Source organism: Rhinoraja longicauda, chromosome 6, assembly GCF_053455715.1.
Source record: "Rhinoraja longicauda isolate Sanriku21f chromosome 6, sRhiLon1.1, whole genome shotgun sequence".
NCBI classification, from domain to species: domain Eukaryota; kingdom Metazoa; phylum Chordata; class Chondrichthyes; order Rajiformes; family Arhynchobatidae; genus Rhinoraja; species Rhinoraja longicauda.
This window is the reverse complement of record NC_135958.1, coordinates 58560756-58581869: the sequence shown is the minus strand read 5'-3', so window position 1 is coordinate 58581869 and position 21114 is coordinate 58560756. Positions and strand designations below refer to the sequence as shown.

Sequence of the window (21114 nt, the reverse complement as noted above, 5' to 3'; positions counted from 1 at the left end):
CAAGTCCTTCATTGTCACACTCGTTCATGTGTGAGCAGCATGCCACTGTAATCCTCTTGTTTAAGTACTTTCACATCTAGCTCCGGGGATCCTTGTTACTGAGACGCTCAGCGTGACATTCGACCTCCTCAGTTCTTACCTGCAGCGCCAGAATCACTAACTCATTGTAATTGATGCTCCGTTCAAAGCCAATAAAGTCATTTAGAGCTCCTGGAAATGAATGATTCCACGTAGTGTTCATGTAGTAAATGGAAACCTTGTCCCATGAATGGATGCTCTGTCCTTCGAGTCCTGAAGGGAAGTGCATACATTATGTTGAAGAAGGCATTAAGTCTAAAGAAGGGTCCCGACCCAAATCGTCACCTATCCATGTTCTCCAGGGATGTTGCCTGACCTGCCGAGTCACTCCAGCTCTTTGTGATTTTTTTCCCCATTATGTTGAAGTTCGTCTAGAACTCTTGGACAGAGGGCTTTCATTCGTTGTCTGTTGCATGAATCGGAATCCAGAACATCCAGGCCTTGCAGGTGGCAAGAACACCATGTCTCTCTATCGCAAGATTCATGTCATTCATAGTGGCAGGAATGCAACTTTGATAAAGCCATAAAGTGCTGGAGGAACTCACCGGGTCTGGCAGCTTTGGTGGAGAGAACGGACCAATGGCATTTCGGGTGGGAACGAGTCTGAAGAAGGATCCCAACCCCAAACGTCGTCTGCTCATTCCCTCCACAGATGCTGCCTGACCTGCTGAGTTCCTCCAGCACTTTGTGTTTTGAGGGGAAAGATTTGTCGACCAGAGAAATTCCACACCGAGCAGCTAACCTACATAATTCAATGTGATGTTGAAAAAAACCCCTGAAATTCAAGTAAGTAAAAGACTTAAAAGATAAACCGAATGAACTGAAAAATTATAAATAATTAACAAACATGCATCTAAATGAAATAATATTTAAACATCCCTGCTGTATCCTTATAATTCCCTCTGAAATCAACGGATTCTATAGAAGGGTCCCGACCCAAAATGTGGTCTGTCTATATCCTCCACAGATGCTGCCTGACCCACTGAGTTACTGCAACACATTGTGTTTTGGTCAAAATTCCAGTATCTGCAGATCCTTGTGTCTCCACTCAACTTTGATATTCAACAGTATAAAAAGCCCCAGAGTCCATATCAGGAACACTGGTAACCAAGATAAGGAGAATCCCCAAAATCAAATTTTCTTTTTGTAAAAAACTTTGTGCCAAGCACAAAATAGTCCAGAAATAGTTCAGAGAGGAAAGATTTTAGGAACCTGAAGGGCACAGAAAGAGTGGTCGGCATATGGAACGAGCTGCCACAGGAGGTAGTTGAGGCAGGTGCTATCACAATGGTTTCGAGAAGATCACGTAAATGCACAGTCTTTTACCCAGAGTAGGGGAATCAAGAACAGAGGACATAGATTTTAGTTGAGGGGAGAAAGTTTTAATAGGAACTTGAGGGGCACATTTTTCCACACAAAGGTTGGTATGTATAAGGAACAAGTTGCTGGAGGAAGCAGTTGAGGCAGATACTATCACAATGTTTAAGAAACGTTTAGACAGGTACATGATAGGATAGGTTTAGAGGGATATGGGTCAAATGCAGGCAGATGGACCTAATGTAAATGGGGCATGTTGGTCGCTGTATGTCTCTACGGCTCTATGAATCCATGAGTTATCTGCATCTTGTGGTGTAATTTCCAGGTGACGGAGATAGAACTTCAAATAATTATTCTTGCCTTCAGATCCTCACACTGGTTACACAAGCATAGGTTTCATTTTTGTGTCACATTTTGCATTGCCATCTTACAAAGGGGTTAAATGGTTGTTTGGAAGCCTTAAAGTCAGATGCACTTTTCTCGTTCTCAGTAGAGATGTAGGTTCCTGATGCCATCCATCTCCAGCACAGACCCTTCTCATTGGCTTTGAAAACGTGGCAAGCAAGCATTGTCAAAATTCCTGCAATGTGTCTAGGAAAATCTTAACAGCTTCAATATCAGCACCACCCCTTTTGCACATGTATGTTTGTAAAGCTGGTTTATTTGACAGCAACCATTGACTGCAAATTGCATTGAAGTATTCAATTTCACATTTCATGCCTCTAATCTACTTATTTCACAGCCTTTTGTCTTTTCATCTCTGGCCTTTATCTACCAGTCAAACCTCCCTAACCCGTGGAGGTACACAGAACTACAGATATTGGTTTACAAAAAAGACAGAAAGAACTGAAGTAACTCAGCAGGTCAGGCACCTCTTTAGACTCCCCTCACCTGTCACCAACTATCACCTGCCAGGCTTTGCTCTGCTCCCACCTCTTTTCCAGCTTTCTTCCCCCTTTTACAATCAGTCTGAAGAAGGGTCCCAACCTGGAACGTCACCTTTCTATGTTCTCCAGAAATGCTGCCTAACCCACTGAGTTAGTGAGGAATTTGTGTTTTCTTTATAAACCAGCATCTGTAGTTTTTCGTGCCTTTATTGAAGTCTTCATTGCATTCACAGAGGGTGGTCGGTATATGAAACCAGAGGGGGAAGTTGCCAGAGGGGGAAGTTGCCAGAGGGGGAAGTTGCCAGAGGGGGAAGTTAAGGCAGGTACTATATCATTTAAAAGACATTTGGATGGGTACGTGGACAGGAAAGGTTTAGAGGGATATGGGCCAAACTTGGGCAGGTGGGTCCAATGTAGATGGGGCATCTTGGGCAGTATGACAAAGTTGGGCTGAAGGGCCCATTTTCATGCAGTGTGAATCTAAGACTCTATAAGTATTGCGTGGAGACTTGCAGAAAGGTTCTCTGTCTCTTCTTTCTTGATGACTTTCTCAGGAGTAAGGAATGAAACATTGAAATTCGTACTTGCAACAGCATAACAGGTCTGTCAACACAGCACTCATAGATCCCGCAAATAAACAAATAAAAGTTCAATAAATTAAATAAAAAAGCAATATTATTGCAAAACTAAAGCCCCGAATACAACCAACACAAGCATCTGCTGACCAAAAGCAAGGCTGATCTCAGTGTTCTTCTGATGAAGATCGCCATGTCGACAGCCCACATTCCATTGTCTCTGTTGCTTTGTTCTACTGGCGTGTTCATGTATGTCAATTGCTTTGTTCTAAACTTCACTTCTTTGCTGATCTCACCATCTCTTCGCAGAATGGAACATATGGTTGTCAGCAGCAAGCCAAGATGACACATGATATTGACAGCGTGACCACTTCACTTAATCATGTCCCTTTTCACAGCAAGAGCCAAGCTTTTTACTCTGTTCCTTATGTTGAAGTTCAACTTTTGCAATAGAAATGTTTTTTTCCAGTTGTGGTTGCACAGTTATGTGGAGTCAGCATGGTAATAGTTCAGTGTCATCGGGTGTTTTCACAATGAGAGATACAAGACGCCCACATTCGCTCGTCCATTCCTGACTGCACCTCTCATCCAAGCAAATGTCAGTGTGAAACAGATCAATGGGTGGCACGGTCGCACAGCGGTAGAGCTGCTGCCTCATGCTGCCAGCGACCGTTCTTCCTATGACCGTGTGGGCTTTCTCCAGGAACACCCATATCCCAAAAATGTGCGGGCTTGTAGGTTAATTGGCCCCTCGTGTTTAGGGAGTGGATCAGAAAATGAGGTAACATAGAACTAGTGTGAATGGGTGATTGATGGCCGTTGTGGACACCTGGACTCAGTGGGCCGTTGCAACTGTTTCCATGCTGTATTTTCCTACTTTCATGATATCTATTGATCTACCTTCCTCCCTCCCTCCCTCCCTTAAGGTAAAGGAGTTTAAGATAATGCAAAATGTGAAATAGCAAGTTATATTATTAAGACTGAAGAAGGGTCTTGACCCGAAACATCACCCATTCCTTCTCTCCAGAGATGCTGCCTGTCCCGCTGAGTTAATCCAGCATTTTGTGACTATCTTCAACGTGAACCAGCATCTGCTGTTCTTTCCTTCATGGTTATCTTACTATCCTCTTTTGCTACCAAGATTCATGTGCAATTCATATTCTCGTTCATTAAGTTTTCAAATGATTAAAAATATTTTTTTTATTTTTGTTTCATTTAATCCAATCAGCCTTTCTCTTTTGTATCTTTCATTGTGTGCATGCACTCATCTTTTTTCTATCTGCAAGCCCAGATTTTCCTTAAGTGGAATAAACTGGCTCCAGTGTGCTTGGCACTGATTCACACATTTAACCAGCTGTCATACATTATGCCTCTGACATATACAAATGTTTTTTTTTTAATCACTTAAAATGCTAGAAGATATTTAAATAATAATATATTTAAATCATTTAACTCAAGGTAAAAATAAATTATTCAAGACTTAAATCTGCCCCTCTGGAGTTATAAAAGTTGACAGTCCTGATGGCCTGTGGGAAGAAACTCTGTCTCATCCTCTCCGTTTTCACAGCGTGACAGCGGAGGCGTTTGCCTGATCGTAGCATCTGGAACAGTCCGTTACTGGGGTGGCAGGGGTCCCTCATGATCTTGCTTGCTCTGGATCTGCACCTCCTGATGTATAGGTCCTGCAGGGGGACGAGTGTAGTTCCCATGGTGCGTTCTGCCGAACGCACTACTCTCTGCAGGGCCATCCTGTCCTGGGCAGTGCTGTTCCCAAACCAGACTGTAATGTTGCCGGACAGGATGCTCTCTACAGCCTAGTAAACCTACGCTGCACGCCCTCAATAGCATGAATATCCTTCCTCAAATTTGGATACTAAAACTGCACACAGTACTCCAGGTGCGGTCTCATTAGGGGCCTATACAACTGCAGAAGGACCTCTTTACTGCTATACTCAACTCCTCTTGTTATGAAGGCCAACATTCCATTGGCTTTCTTCACTGCCTGCTGTACCTGCATGCTTCCTTTCAGTGACTGATGCACTAGGACACCCAGATCTCGTTGTATGTCCCCTTTTCTTAATTTGACACCATTCAGATAATAATCTGCCTTCTTATTCTTACCACCAAAGTGGCTAACCTCACACTTATCCACATTAAACTGCATCTGCCATGCATCCGCCCACTCACACAACCTGTCCAAGTCACTCTGCAACCTCATAGCATCTTCCTCACAGCTCACACTACCACCCAGCTTTGTACCATCTGCAAATTTGCTAATGGTACTTTTAATCCCTTCATCCAAGTCATTAATGTATATTGTAAATAGCAGCGGTCCCAGCACTGAGCCTTGTGGTACCCCACTGGTCACTGCCTGCCATTCCGAAAGGGACCCATTTATCCCCACTCTTTGCTTTCTGTCTGTCAACCAATTTTCTATCCATGTCAGTACTCTACCCCCAATACCATGTGCTCTAATTTTGCCCACTAATCTATGTGGGACCTTGTCGAAGGCTTTCTGAAAGTCGAGTTACACCACATCCACCGGCTCTCCCCTGTCAATTTTCCTAGTTACATCCTCAAAAAATTCCAGAAGATTATCAAGCATGATTTCCCCTTCGTAAATCCATGCTGACTTGGAACGATCCTGTTACTGCTATCCAAATGCTCCGCAATTTCGTCTTTTATAATTGACTCCAGCATCTTCCCCACCACTGATGTCAGACTAACTGGTCTATAATTTCCCGTTTTCTCTCTCCCTCCTTTCTTAAAAAGTGGGATAACATTAGCTACCCTCCAATCCACAGTAACTGATCCTGAATCTATAGAACATTGGAAAATGATCACCAATGCATCCACAATTTCTAGAGCTACCTCTTTAAGTACCCTGGGATGCAGACCATCAGGCCCTGGGGATTTATCAGCCTTCAGTCCCATCAGTCTACCCAACACCATTTCCTGCCTAATGTGAATCTCCTTCAGTTCCTCCGTCACCCTAGGATCTCTGGCCACTAGAACATCTGGGAGATTGTTTGTATCTTCCTTAGTGAAGACAGATCCAAAGTACCGGTTCAACTCGTCTGCCATTTCCTTGTTCCCCATAATAAATTCCCCTGCTTCTGACTTCAAGGGACCCACATTTGCTTTGACTATTATTTTCCTCTTTACATACCTAAAAAAGCTTTTACTATCCTCCTTTATATTATTGGCTAGTTTACCCTCGTACCTCATCTTTTCTCCCCGTATTGCCTTTTTAGTTTTATCTTCTGTTGCTCTTTAAAAGATTCCCAATCCTCTGGCTTTCCACTCTTCTTTGCTATGATATACTTCTTCTCTTTTATTTTTATGCTGTCCTTGACTTCCCTTGTCAGCCACGGGTGCCTCTTACTCCCCTTAGAATCTTTCCTCCTCTTTGGGATAAATTGATCCTGCAACTTCTGCATTGTTCCCAGGAATACCTGCCATTGCTGTTTCACCATCTTCCCTGCTTGGGCCTCCTTCCAATCAAATCTGGCCAGCTCATGCCTCTGTAATTCCCTTTGTTATACCGTAATACTGACATTTCCGATTTTCCCTTCTCAATTTGTAGAGTAAAACTTATCATATTATGATCACTGCCTCCTAATGGCTCTTTTACCTCGAGTCCCCTTATCAGATCAGGTTCATTACACAACACTAAATCCAGAATTGCCTTCTCCCTGGTAGGCTCCAGCACAAGCTGTTCTAAGAATCCATCTCGGAGGCACTGCACAAACTCTCTTTCCTGAGGTCCATTACCAACCTGATTTTCCCAGTCTACCTGCATGTTGAAATCTCCCATAACCACCGTAGCATTACATTTGCGACATGCCAATTTTAGCTCTTGATTCAACTTGCACCCTATGTCGAGGCTACTGTTTGGGGGCCTGTAGATAACTCCCATTAGGGTCTTTTTACCATTACAATTCCTCATTTCTATCCATACTGATTCTACATCTGCTGATTCTATGTCACCCCTTGCAAGGGAGTGAATATCATTCCTTACCAACAGAGCGACCCCACCCCCTCTGCCCACCTGTCTGTCTTTTCTATACGTTGTGTACTCCTGAATATTCAATTCCCAGCCCTGGTCCACTTGTAGCCATGTCTCTGTGATTCCCACATCATACTTGCCAATGTCTAACTGAGCCTCAAGCTCATCCACTTTATTTTTTTATACTTCGCGCATTTAAATACAACACTTTAACTTCGATATTCACCTCCCCTCTCACACCGGTCACAATTGGCCCTGACCATACTCTCTTATCCCGTCTAGAACTTCCCTTCCCATTTATTCGAGAGTCCTTTGCAATTTCTCCTGTATTCGTTTCCCCTTTAACTCCATCTTCATATTCCCAATTTGTCAACCCCTCCCCCTACTACTTAGTTTAAAGCCACACGTGTAGCACTAGCAAACCTGCCTGCCAGAATGTTGGTCCCCCTATTCAAATCTGCCCCCTCTCACCTTAAACCTTTGTCCTTGGTTTTTGATTCCTCTACTCTGGGGAGAAGAATCTGTGCATTCACCCTATCTATTCCCCTCATGATTTTATACACCTCTATAAAACCAACCCTCATCATCCTGCACTCCATGGATTAACGTCCCCACCTGCCCAATCTCCCCCTATTGCTCAGGTCCTCGGGCCTTGGCAACATCTTCATAAATCTCCTCTGCACTCGTTCCATTGCGATAAAGGAAGTGACTGAACATGTGGCATGACAAACCTGCTGCTGGATCATTGGACAAATTCCACATTACATGTTCTGGCTTTATCTTTCAGTCTGAAGAATGGTCACCTACTCCTTTTCTCGAGAAATGCTGAGTGACCCGCTGAGTTAGTCTAGCACTGTATTTCTTTGGGTAAAACAGCATCTGCAGTTCTTTGTGTCTGTATTAAAGTCTTCATTGCATTCACACAGAGGGTGGCGGGTATATGGAACGAGCTGCCAGATGGGAGTAGTTGAGGCAGCATTTAAAAGACATTTGGACAGCATTTTGTGTCTATCCACAGTGCAAGTGATGGCTTTGGACTTCAGAATTTAGTCTGTTAATCATGACGAACATTTCTGAGGAGCTTCGGATTTCCAGGAAGACAATAGAGGAGAAACCTCCTGATACGTTTGAAGGAAAAATGGCCAACTGTTCCATGAAAAGCTGTCAGCATTTCTGATGAAAATCCGGGCCAATAAAAAAAAATCTGAATGTGCAATCTCAAGTCTAACTAACAGCAGACACTATGAGATAATCTGCTACAGAAAATTACAGCTCAATATGTTCTTCGCCAGCAGGTTAACCTGCTTCGGTGCCTCCCTAATTACCTTTCAGTCTGCTGTAAAAGGAAACAGTGCTCATCAATAACCAGTCCATCTGGGAATGTTTTCTTCCAGTTTGAATGCTCTTTCTTATGTAGTTGACCACCGTGATGATGTTAAAATGGGGCAAGTTTTATATTCTACAAAACCTGCCCCTCCACCAGTCTTCCAGACAGCTGTGATGAAGGTTTAATCATATGTTTTGTCATTTTCTGGGATTTCAGCCATTAATATTTATGGGAAATGATGGTCGAGACATTAATTGTAGCTTACGGAATGTATATGGCAATAGTTATTTCATTAAACCTGTGCTTGGAATATGTTTTATATCATTGATTCATTGCCAGAGTCCTTCCAAGTACAGCATAAGATGTGTAAGAAGGAACTGCAGATGCTGGTTTAAACCGAAGATAGACACCAGGGTCTTGACCCGAAATGTCACCCATTCCTTCTCCAGGGATGCTGCCTGTCCCGCTGAGTTACTCCAGCTTTGTGTGTTTATCTACAGCATAAGATATGCTGAGTCAAAAGTCAATAAGGGGCATCCAGTTTGAATTGATTTATTAATTAAAAACAGTGATCACAAATGCAATAGACTGAATTCATTTTTCTCCTCGAGTGCCAGTGTATTTTTCATAATTGGGCGATCTAGTTTAAAGACACAGCGTGGAAACCATCCCTTCAGCCCACCAAGACTACGCCGACTAGTGATCACTTGTTCACACTAGTTCTACGTTATCCTACTGTCTCATTCACTCCCTAGGGGCAGTTTAAAGCGGCCAATTAACCTACAATCTTGCACGTCTCTGGGATGTGGTAGAAACCGGACCACCTCTCTGTTCCAGCTTTCTCTCCCTCATCATAAGCAGCGTGAAGAAAGGTCCCGTCCAGAAACCTGGAGTATCCTGAACTGCTGAGTTACTCCAGCACTTTTGTGTTCTACCTCAAATATGCTGGAAGACAAAGAATGGAACTTTTAAACAATGGTTTGTTATTTGGGGATTCTTGTAAGTCTTGCTAGTTCCTTGCAGTGGAAGGTAAAAATGGAAGGAAGGACTGAGCAGCGGGCAACATCGGGGAATTGATCACAACTCAGATGGGCCCACCGGAAAGGCCCACCGGAAATTGGAGGAACAGCACCTCATATTTCGCCTAGGCCGCTTGCAGCCCAGTGGTATGAACATCGACTTCTCCAACTTTAGATAGTTCCTCTGTCCCTCTCTTCCCCTCCTCCTTCCCAGATCTCCCTCTATCTTCCTGTCTCCACCTATATCCTTCCTTTGTCCCGCCCCCCCTGACATCAGTCTGAAGAAGGGTCTCGACCCGAAACGTCACCCATTCCTTCTCTCCCGAGATGCTGCCTGACCTGCTGAGTTACTCCAGCATTTTATGAATAAATACTTCGATTTGTACCAGCATCTGCAGTTATTTTCTTATACAACTCAGATGGGAATCAGTCTGACAATAATGGCTTTGTTAAGACATTTTCTATCTGACTATAAAATTAGTCCGAGGCTATAAATTTGCATTTAATGGTCCAAATGTTCCTTATTTGATGATAACAGGGACGTAATTAGGCCATTCGGCCAATCGAGTCTATGCCGCCATTCAATCATGGTTGATCTATCTTTCCCTCTCAACCCCATTTTCTCACATTCTCCCCATAACCTTTGTACCTCTTTGGGATGTGGGAGAAAACCCACGCGGTCACAGAGAGAACATACAAACTCCGTACAGACTGCACCCATAGTGAACTTCTTAATTAACTTGTTGCAATGGTAGAAATACACAGGAATAGAAATAGGAATAGAAAGCCAGACAATAGTACAAATGCGTTTAAAATATATACAGCTGTAAGTCTCCGTTCAAATTCCAACCATGGCACAACAAATCTATTTTTTTGATTTTTTCTTACAATCTGATCAGTCTTGTCTTACTGTGCATGCACACTAGATGGCCCCGTAAGCATCCATACAGATCACAACCAGATACAGGATCTCCCTGGATTAGGAAGACCTGATTTATGGAAATTCGACTTGATGCATATTCTTCCATAAATCTTGAAAACATCTTTCAAGCTAGTAATAATATTAATAAAATACTTAGTGGCATTAATTAATATCTGAATATAGTATATGTTCCAAAGTGTTGGAGTAACTCAGCAGGTCAGGCAGCTACTCTGGAGAATATGGATAGGCGACTTTTCGGGTCGGGACCCTTCTTCAGAGATATTGCCGATCCATGTTCTCCAGAGATGCTGCCTGCACCGTTATTTTACACCGGCACTTTGTGTGTTTTTTTTGGAATGCAGCATCTGCAGTTCCTTGTGTCTACAGTATACATTGTGACTTGATGCAAATTCTCCCCTAAATTTTAAAATAATTTTTCAAGCTTTTCATGGTGTTCATTTACAACTGGGTACAGCATATGCTCCATTGGTTTAATTATGGGCAGCGTTAGAGCGAACATAATTGGTGAAATGAAAGAATCATAGCAAGTATGTGCACAGCGATACAATATGGGCGGTTATAGAAAATGGACATTTTTGATATAGAAAAAATAGTTTATGCACATTTCTCAGAAATAGATGTCTAATGTAACCTGGAGACTGCTTGTACTTAGGTTTGCAGTTACTTAAGTTAACAGCATGTCCTGCATATGCAGTTTTCTAGCTCAGCAGTTTAATTTCAGAAACATTTTCTTTCCAATTTTTAGGAATGTTGGGCAGAGGTAGTAAATTCTGCTTATCAGCAAATATATCAGTTTTATTCTCTTTTACTCTTTGAACACATGGCACAGAGGTGCAGCTGGTAGAACTGCTGCCTCACAGTGCCAGAGACCCGGGTTCGATCCTCACTCGGGTGCTGTCTGTTTGGAGTTTGCACGTTCTCCCTGTGACCGCATGTGTGTCCTCCCGGTGCTCTGGTTTCCTTCCACATCCCAAAGATGTGCTGGTTTGTAGGTCAATTGACCTCTGTAAATTGCCCCCAGTGTGTAGGGAGTGGATGAGAAGGTGAGAAGATATAGAACCAGTGTGAACAGGTGTGTTGGGTGGCTAGTATGAATCACTGTGGATGGTGGCTGAAGGGCCTGTTTCTATGCTGTATCTCTAAACTATTGAATTTGTTGAGTAATCAAGCAAGCAGTGTTTCTCTTATTTTTGTTCTTGTCATTATTAGACATAAGGAAGATACTTGCTGCTGAGTCTCTGTGGGGCTTTCATCGTGCAATATGGTTATTTTCAAATTGTTCACCAGATTTGAAGTGTCACAAACCATTTTCACACATTTCTGGCAAATGCTTGTTGCAAGGCAAGCGTACAGCAGTTCACTGCAGAATTTCCCTGCAGAAGCCCATGAAGCCATCCCATGGTACCTGACTGTCAAACATGTTTTGGAGTGATATTCTTCTCTTGCTTATGCTTACGATCTTCATTTTAGTTACAATTTCTGTTAGTTCATTTTCATCACAATCAGGCCACTGACTAGGCCATTCTCAGAAAACATGAATTGTTCATGTTCTTTAGGCATGTGTTAGGTTTAGGTTTATTATTGTCACGTGCACCAAGATACAGTGAAAAGCATTGTTTTACGTGCCATCCAAACAGATCAGTAATACTGTACCATAAATAAATGTAATCAAGTCAAACTCAAATACAACAGGTGGAGCAAAGTGCAGAATATAGTTCTCAACATTGTAGCGCATCAGTTCCATAGACAAAGGCCAGTGTCCACAATAAGGGTGGACAGTCAGAACCCTTTGGTCTGAATTCTGAGAGCAAAATGTAAATTCTGAATGTGTGACATTTGTATGTGGAGCAGTTTTTAAAAAAACACAATTTTTCCAAATAGGCAGATTGACAAAATTGGTTATTTTGCCCTAAACTGGCCCTCTTCCAAACACCGATTCATTGAAAAAGCCACACTCTTTGCCACAAGGAAGTAAAATCTCATGATCTTTACATCACTGTGTAGCACCACTGAGATTTTGCAGTACAATGAAACAACTAAATAACAGAAGCCTTGCAGATGAGTGAAAGCCTGGTTACGAGATTCGGACAAAGGTTTAAGGTGAGAGGGGAAATATTTAATAGGAACTTGAGGGGCAAATCTTTCTCACAGAGGCTGGTGGGTAAATGGAATGAGGTGCCAGAGGATGGAGTTGAGGCAGGTACTAGTTTAGTTTAATTTAGTTTAGAGATACAGCGTGATAACAGGCCCTTCGAGTCTGCACTGACCCACGATCCCCGTACACTAGTTCTATCCTACCTACTAAGGACAATTTACAGATGCCAATTAACCTACAAACCTGCACGTCTTTGGAATGTGGGATGAAAGCAGAGCACCTGGGGAAACCCACATGGTCACAGGGAGAAAGTACAAACTGCATACAGACAGCACCTGTACTCAGGATAGGACTCATGTCTCTGGCGTTGTAAGGGACAACATCATTTAAAAGACATTTGGACTGGTATATGGGTAGGAAAGGTTTAGAAGGATATGGGGCAAATGTGGGCAGGTGGGACTACTGTAGATGGGGCATCTTGGCCTGTTTCTGCTGTATGACATTATGACTCTGACATCGAAGATGATCTGGGATTCATGGGGTTAAGGGTTGGAGAGAACTGGGTGTAAAATGAATCTGGTTGATACTGCCCTTTGAATTGTTTGTCCTAAATACCAGTGGGAGAAAAGCAGAGATATTTTGGTCCCACAATAAAATAAAGAGAGATGCTAGCGCTGATTTTTTTTTTCATTAGACAAATAAGAAAAAATCTTTTAGCTTCCCACTTCCTCCCAATTGATTGACGTGGAGATCAAAGCAATGTTTGCCAGTTGTGTGCTTTTTTGGGTGGATGGCACATGAAAAGTCACACCCTGGTTCATAGAGGGTATAGCCATGGGACACCAGTAGCGTGTCCATGCCAATCCCGCAGAGAAACATCATCAGCACACACAAGGACTGTTCATGTGGAACGTTGGCGACTGGCCCGCTGCAGGCTGCTGAGGGACGCACTGCTGAGGGACGCACTGAGCTTGGTGGAGCCAACGCCAAGGCTCTCTGTGGGGGAGGACCACAGTCTAGGGTCCTCCCGCTGCTGGACGTTGAGGGGCAGGGTGTGGTGGAGATGCCCCTCAAACGAGGGAAGGGATATTACCCCAGGGGGCCACAGGAGTGGCAAGGTTTGCCAGCTATAATGATGTTTCGGTCAACACTACCAAATACGACGCTGATGAATGTATGTGTAGCCGCTGAGAATGTCAGAAGAAATTTTGCACAGTTCTTGCTTTGGGTATATTTTTTATTCTGAATAAAGTTTATTATGATTTAAATAAAAACTGCCCTCCTCATGTGCTGATGGATGTTAGAGTTGTGAGGTGTGGGGTCAGCCTGTCAAAACTCAGTTGGGAATTTGACAGACTCATAATTGGAAAGATTATTGGGGTCTCGAGTGAGCATCCAGGCAGAACAGCCCACCCCAACATCTGGGTTATTCAGCATGTCATTTTTATCCAGGATTAGTCACTCACATTGCCCTCACCCATTGTTCTGTCGTTGGGCATTGTTCTGGCAATGAGGCCATTTAATCAATTGCTGAATATTTTCCACAGTCTGAAGAAGGGTCTCGACCCGAAACGTCACCCATTCCTTCTCTCCTGAGATGTTGCCTGACCTGCTGAGTTGCTCCAGCATTTTGTGGATAAATGCCTTCGATTTTTCACAACATTGTATCCAAAGCTTTTCTTTGTCCGAATTGAAAAACAGTTTGCATTCAAATTAGTAAAATGCATTTACATTTCAAATTGAGAAACTGCTTGAGTTCTGATTTTTCATAAATACCTTCATGGGCGAAGACAAAGCAGCTCTTGTTTACCGACAAATTGACTAATATATTGACATCTACAGCATGGAAACAGGTCCTTCGAGCCCATGCCAACCATTGATCACCAATTCATACCAGTTCTATGTTATCCCATTTTTGCATCCACTCCCCACACTCTAAGGACAATTTACAGAGGCCAATTAACCCAGCAAACCTGCACGTCTTTGGGATGTTGGAGGAAGCCAGAGGAAACGCATGCACTCCCAGGGAGAGTGTGCAAACTCCACACAGAAAGCATCCATGGTCAAGATCGAACCCGGGTCTCTGGCGCTGTGCTGTTATGCTGCCCTTTTACTGTAACATGTATTTAATTTATTTAAGAAAGTTTGAACCTCAATGATATATTGCTCTACATGTGCTGCATAAATTGATTCATTTTGTTACGTACTGATTTTAGAGTAAAAATTCTCGAGTATTTTGGGTAATGTTATTACATCTTTTGGGGGGAAACACAGGAGTGTACACACTTAGTTGCAGCACAGTGGCGCAGCAGTAGAGCAGCTGCCTCACAGTGTCAAAGACTCGCTACCGGTACTGTCTATACAGAGTTTGTACATTCTCCCTGTGACCACGTGGGTTTTCTCCGGGTACTCCGGTTTCCTCTGTCTTACTAAAGATGTGTAGGTTTGTAGGTTAATTGACATCTGTAAATCTCCCCTAGTTTAGTTTACTTTAGTTTAGCTGAGAGATACAGTGTGGAAACAGGCCCACTGGCCCACACCAACCATTGATCATCCATAGTATAAGAAAATAACTGCAGATGCTGGTACAAATCGAAGGTATTTATTCACAAAATGCTGGAGTAACTCAGCAGGTCAGGCAGCATCTCGGGAGAGAAGGAATGGGTAACGTTTCGGGTCGAGACCCTTCTTCAGTCTGAAGAAGGGTCTCGACCCGAAACGTCACCCATTCCTTCTCTCCCGAGTTACTCCAGCATTTTGTGAATTGATCATCCATACATTAGTTCAATGTTATCCCAGTTTCAAATTCTACACACTAGGGGCAATTTACAGAAGCCAATTAACCTACAAACCTGGACGTTTTTGGAATGTGGGATGAAACCGGAGCACCTGAAAGAAACCCACAGGGAAAACGTACAAACTCCATACAGACAGCACCCTTACTCAGGATCGAACCTGGGTCTCTGGCGCTGGGTACAGCAGCCTTACCGCTGTGCCACCCTTTGTGTGTGTGTGTAAGATGCCAAAGTGGGATAACATGGAACTAGTGTGAACGGATGATTTATGGTCGGCGTGGACTCATGGGCTGAAGGGCCTGTTTCCATGCTGTATCGCACAACTTGAATGTTGTTTGGCCTGAGCTATGATACTATTTTCTCAGTCCCTGGCAGTGTACAGGAAATGGGTTATTAGTGTAGCTGCTTGAGATCATTGATAGCTATTGCCAGAAAGCCAATCCACAAAAATTAAAAAGTGAAACCATGCCAGTTATGTAGGTTTTTTCTTCAAAATATTTATTGAAAAGATTGTTCATACTTCTTTGTTTATTTTGCTCCCTGACCTAGTAGGTACTAAATGCATGCCAAATGGCAAAAAGTACTGAATTGTGAAATGTGTTTCACTGAAAACACATTAAGATGTTTTTCACATTTTCATTTGCTTTTTTTACGTAAGCTTGTTTGCTGAAATATTGATGAATGGATTTCAGAAACAGATGAAGGAGCCAACAATTTATTTTGCCTCTCTCCCCTTCTAGTTTAATGTGACGATTCGATCATCTCTACAGCGACTCCAGGAACAGATTAACCAGCTGAAGGATTCCTTGTTGCGAAATCTGTCAACCCGCCAAATGTATCCTTTTAAAATGTTCTCGCTATTGAGGCTGCACGATATTAGGTATGCTGATAGTGTGTACATTAAATATTTCTGGTAAACATCCTAAAACATCCTGAAATATAAACATAATTCGTGCCTCTGCATTAAAAAAAAATCACAATGGTGATTTTCTAAGTGTTCTTGTTTTTATTGTTAGGCAAGCTACAAGAAAATTAATTTTGAGCTAAAATATGATAATTTAAAAAAAAACATACTTAGCTTATAGGATGGAGCTAAAATGTAAAATGTAACAGTAAGCTTGTGTGAATTAATACAAAATTAACTGATACGAGTTCTGTGGAGCATTGAAGACAAAAGAAATTGTGACACAACGTGCTGGAGTAGCTCAGGCAGCATCTCTGGAGGACATGGACAGGTGATGTTTTGGGTCAGGACCCTTCTTCAGACCCGATCTGAAATGTCACCTATATATGTTCCCCATAGATGCTGCCTGACTCGCTGACTTACTCCAGCACTTTGTGTCTTTTTATGTACACCAGGATTCCTTGTTTCTAAAATAAATTGTGAGACTTTGCTTCTGCCAGATACATTATCTTGGGTTTTGGATTTCACTTGATAAAAATTAAATATGCATATATTAACATACAAATTAGTAGCGTAAATAGACCATTCAGTCCATCCAGTCTGCTCCAGATTGCAAAAAGGCGATGGCTGATCTAAACGTCACCTTGTAAGATGGTGACATGTGTATCATCAATCACAAGGGTTATTTTGATAGAAAAAATTAGTAGAATTTGTCTCCATCCATAAACATCAGTAACCAGAGGCTACAGATTTAAGATACCAACCTAACATACAAAAGTAAGGTGTGTTTTTTTTGCAGAAAATAAATTAGATTCAATAATATATTTCAAAGAGTATTGGGTTAAAAACTTCAAAGCAAACATTTGCAGGTCCCTGAGGAAATAATAGGGGACTGGAAGAAATAACAGAGGAATGGAATTATTTTAAGTAACTCTTTCGAAGAGCCGGCATGGATACAATGGAGTGAATGACCTCCGACAGTGGTGCTCTATGGTTTTATGACTATTCTTTAACAGTACATATTCAGTACACAGCTTGAAGCAGATAGGCATCAAAACATGTTGGATGATTTGTTAACAAGAGAACGACAGCTTCAAACATCCTTCAAGAAGGATGGCACGGAACCTGAAGTAATGAGGTATGATTTGACTTGAATGTGATGTTTACAGAAACTACATTGTAAAACAGAATGATACAGACCTAAAAAAACAAGTTACCTGAAGTTGTAGTCAAGAGTGTTTAATTATCAAAAGTACTGACAACAAAACAGTGAAATTCTTACTCGCAACAACAGGCCTGTAAACGCAGTGCACATAGATAATATATAATACATTTTAAAAAGTCAATAAATTAATAACCACAATAGTAGTGCAAAAACAAACTCCATAGTGCAATCAAAGACAGTCCACAGAAGTTCGTAGTTGACGTAGTGTTCAAGAGTCTGATTGTTGTTGGGAAGAAGCTGTTCTTGAAACGGGTGGTCACGGTTTTCAGACACCTGTACCTTATTCCTGATGGTGAAAATGAGAGCATAGCCAGAATGGTGTGGGTCTATCATAATATAGCCTGCCTGTTTGTGGCAGTATCTCCTATAGATCTTTTCGATGGTGGGAAGGTCAGTTCCCGTGATGGGCCGTATCATAGAATTCAATATTGTAAAATTCAGTATTGAGTCCAAAAGCTTGCGACATTCCCGTACGGAAAATAAGACGTTTAGGCTTGTGTTGGACGTCACTGTGACAGTGCAGGAGATCACGGACAGAGTGGTCAGAGTGGGAGTGGGATGGGGAATTGAAGCGGTGGGGGTTGGGAACCTCATGGTCACCCCAGTGGACTGAATTAAGAGTTCAGAAAGATAAGTGTCTCAGTAGCTGCTACCTTCCCCACCAATATTTGAAGGAGAAAAAACACTTAATAATGTCAGGAATGAAAATCAAGAAATTTGTGGATGTTGCCTGAAGCTGAAATTTATAAAAACGACTGCAGAGTTATCGATCTAAAGTTTTCCCACGGCTGCAGACTGGCCTGCTGAGCGATTCCAACATTTTCTGCGCTTATCTGAGATTAGCTTGGTTGCCAGGATGGATTGAAAGACAACGATTGCAGCATCTGCAGTTTGTTCTGTCTCCAGTGACACAAATACTGAGGCTACATGAGCAGCTCAGAGGCTGGGTATCCCAAAGTGTGGTTTACCTCGCAACACCCAGAGACTTACCACTATCATCTGCAAGGCGTAAGTGAGGAGGTGTGAAGGAATGCTCTTCTCTTGCCTCAGCAAGTGGAGCTCCAATATTACTCAAGAAGCTCAACACCATCCAACACAAAAGGACCTGCTTTTGGACCCACCATCCTAAATATTAAAAGATACAAAGTGCATCCATGGAGAACTTCGATTGGCAACATTTCGGGTCAGGACCCAACTTCAGACTGACCTGAAACATCGATCCTAAGACGGGTCCTAACCCGAAACATTACCTATCCATGTTTCTCAGAGATGCTGCCTGATCCGTTGAGTTACTCCACCACTTGATGTCTTTTTTTTGTAAACCAGCATCTGCAGTTCCTTATTGCTACACATTAATTCTTCCCACCAATGATGCATGGAGTCTGAAATGCGTACAATTTACAAACGCACTTTGATCGCCCAACTAGATAAGTCTAAAGCACCATCCAAATCACTATTATCAGGCATCCGTCACTAAGAACGACAAGGGTTGTGATGCCTGGAAACATCATCACTTTCTTGTTCCCTTCCAAGTCACACATCATTTTTACAATTATGACCTTTAAAAGACATTTGGACTAATACGTGGATAGGAAGGGTTGAGAGAACAATGGGCCAAATGCAGGCAGATGGGACTAGTCCAATATGACAACTTTGTCGGCATGGACAAGGTGGGCTCTTATTTCATCATTTGAATTATGGAACTTTGGAAATTCTGGAATTCGGGCTCAGCTGCTTAATTCTTTCGATGCATTAATGAAGAACATTTTGCATCGGTGAAAATAAAAGCAACTCTAACCTCCTAATGGTTTTGTACTCCTTTTTCAGAAGAACATCTTCTGTTGTACCAATGTGCTTCACAAGTGATAATGCAGTGTAATTAAATTTTCCAATTAGCCAGGAATTAGGGATAGTTTTGTGCTATAAACAAGTCTGCTGTGATCTGGATTGACATTGTCCAAACCAATTTCACAGTTACCCTTACAACTAAAAGAAAGGGGAAACTTATCCCATCAGTCTGTGCTGGATTTGAACCCATATCCCCGAGGTGAAAGGTCTTAGTCTAACCTATCGCACTACTCAGTCAATAGTTTTTACTGAGTTGGTTTCATGGTACATTAGCGAATTACTCGTGTGGTCTAATCTTCTTGTCGCTGTGCCTAGTTAGGGTAGTCCCTTATAGTCTTTACTCAGGATAAAAGAGCAATAAAAAAATTGGTATTTTGAAAAATGTTTTTCTGAAGATGTTATCAATGAAATAATAAATCTTCAAATCAGTACATTCAAATTTGTTGATTCAAGATTGACTCATTTATTTGGGTCCCCAATTAAGAAGAGATTCAACTCCAGATTGTATTTGAGTGACAGTTTTGAACAGTAATTGCTCTCATCCTGAAGTTAAGATGCCTTCAGCAAAGGATGCTAGCATATTAATGCACAGTTTATTTATTTATTTAATATGCTGTATAATTTTCTCAATGGAGAAAGGCAACTGGAGAAACAAAGCTCTTCTTGGGTCAACCAAAGTGTACTGATCTGAAGTTAGTTCTGTGGTTTATCCTTGAATATGGTGAACACATGGAGATTTATCATGTTCAACTAATAAATTCAACTTTAGGATATTAATTCATTCTGGTTAAAACTAGCAATATTGCAACCCTATTGTTCAATTAATGCAAATTTAACAATAGCTGTAAAATATCACCAAATCCAGGATTGATGTAAATTATTTGTAGTGTGTATTTAATTTCTGTTCACTGAGCTTGTGTGTGTTTGCTAAAAGCTATGACGTGAAGTTGTTTCTTGCAATGGCAGTTCACATTTATTTTATGCAGTGTAACCTTAATGAAGAATTCCAGTCTGCAATCTTGTTAAACTTTCGTTCAATTAGGCAACGGCGAGGCAAATCGTGAAGACTTTTTTTCCAAGTAAAACAATAGTAAATCCTAATGTGTGGCCTCTGTCAAAAAAAAGGCTGCGGTTGAATTATCAGAGACACTTAGGAAGTTTTTTTTCTGGAAAGAATTTGCAGTGAAACAATGGTCTGGTGAAGATTAGCTGCAGGTTATTAAACAGCGATGCAGTTCTCTGATTCCATTTCTCTCCTCTTTTCTATTCGAGCAAATCTCAAAGCCTTATAATTAGTTAAAGCTGATCACCAAAAAAAACAGAAATCATCGACACACTCCACTGCTCTGTGACCATTCCAAAGATTTAGGTGATTAACATGGCAAAAACAGCGGGAGGCTAATTGGATAAGCTTTAATCTTTACACCAAAGCATAAGTAAGATCAGAGAGGAAAGAGGAAGTAGAATGCAGCACAGTTACCAAACATGTCATAAGGATTACAGTTATCAGGTGATATTTGTCATGATTTTAGATGGATTTGTAACAGGTGGTTAGGAGAAAGATGGTGATGCAGATTGTTGCTAATTGCTTTCATTATAGCACGAGGTCCTTAAAACTTGGAATTGACTGTGTTTCTACAATTGAGGATTTGGCCTGACATACTGGATGGAATAAGAATCCAATGCATTTTCTTGTCTGCATTTTCAAATGTTAAAATTATTGCTCCACCTGTTCAACATTCATTGTTTACTTGTTTCATTGTTTACTTGTTTCGCAGTCTTGCTTTTGCATTTGGTAATGCTAAAATATCAGCAAATCCAGCTTTGATGTAAATTACTCATAGCTTGCATTTTATTGCTGTTTACTGAGCTTGTATGTGCTTCCTAAAATCTATTGCATGACGTTGTTTTTTGAAATGCCAGTTCACATTTATTTTATGAACTCTAACCCTAATGAAGAATTCCATTTGGCAATCTTGTTGAATGTCATCATATGTTTATCTGATAAACTAGAGCACACAGGTTTGTGATATAGAATGAAGAGACCCAAAGGACCTTGTATGGCCAAGAGCGAAGGGGGCAACCGGCAGAG

At 41.7% G+C, this 21114-nt stretch overlaps 1 protein-coding gene across 2 annotated transcripts in view; it reads left to right on the top strand.

Moving 5' to 3' along the window:
• Positions 1 to 21114, top strand: part of stx8 (syntaxin 8) — a 155391-nt gene that overhangs the window by 5488 nt on the left and 128789 nt on the right. For both annotated transcript variants that reach the window (XM_078401827.1, XM_078401828.1), the window contains exons 3-4: positions 15786 to 15880; positions 16977 to 17087. In XM_078401827.1, the coding sequence (XP_078257953.1) occupies positions 15786 to 15880; positions 16977 to 17087 (206 nt within the window). The remainder of the gene's footprint in view (positions 1 to 15785; positions 15881 to 16976; positions 17088 to 21114) is intronic.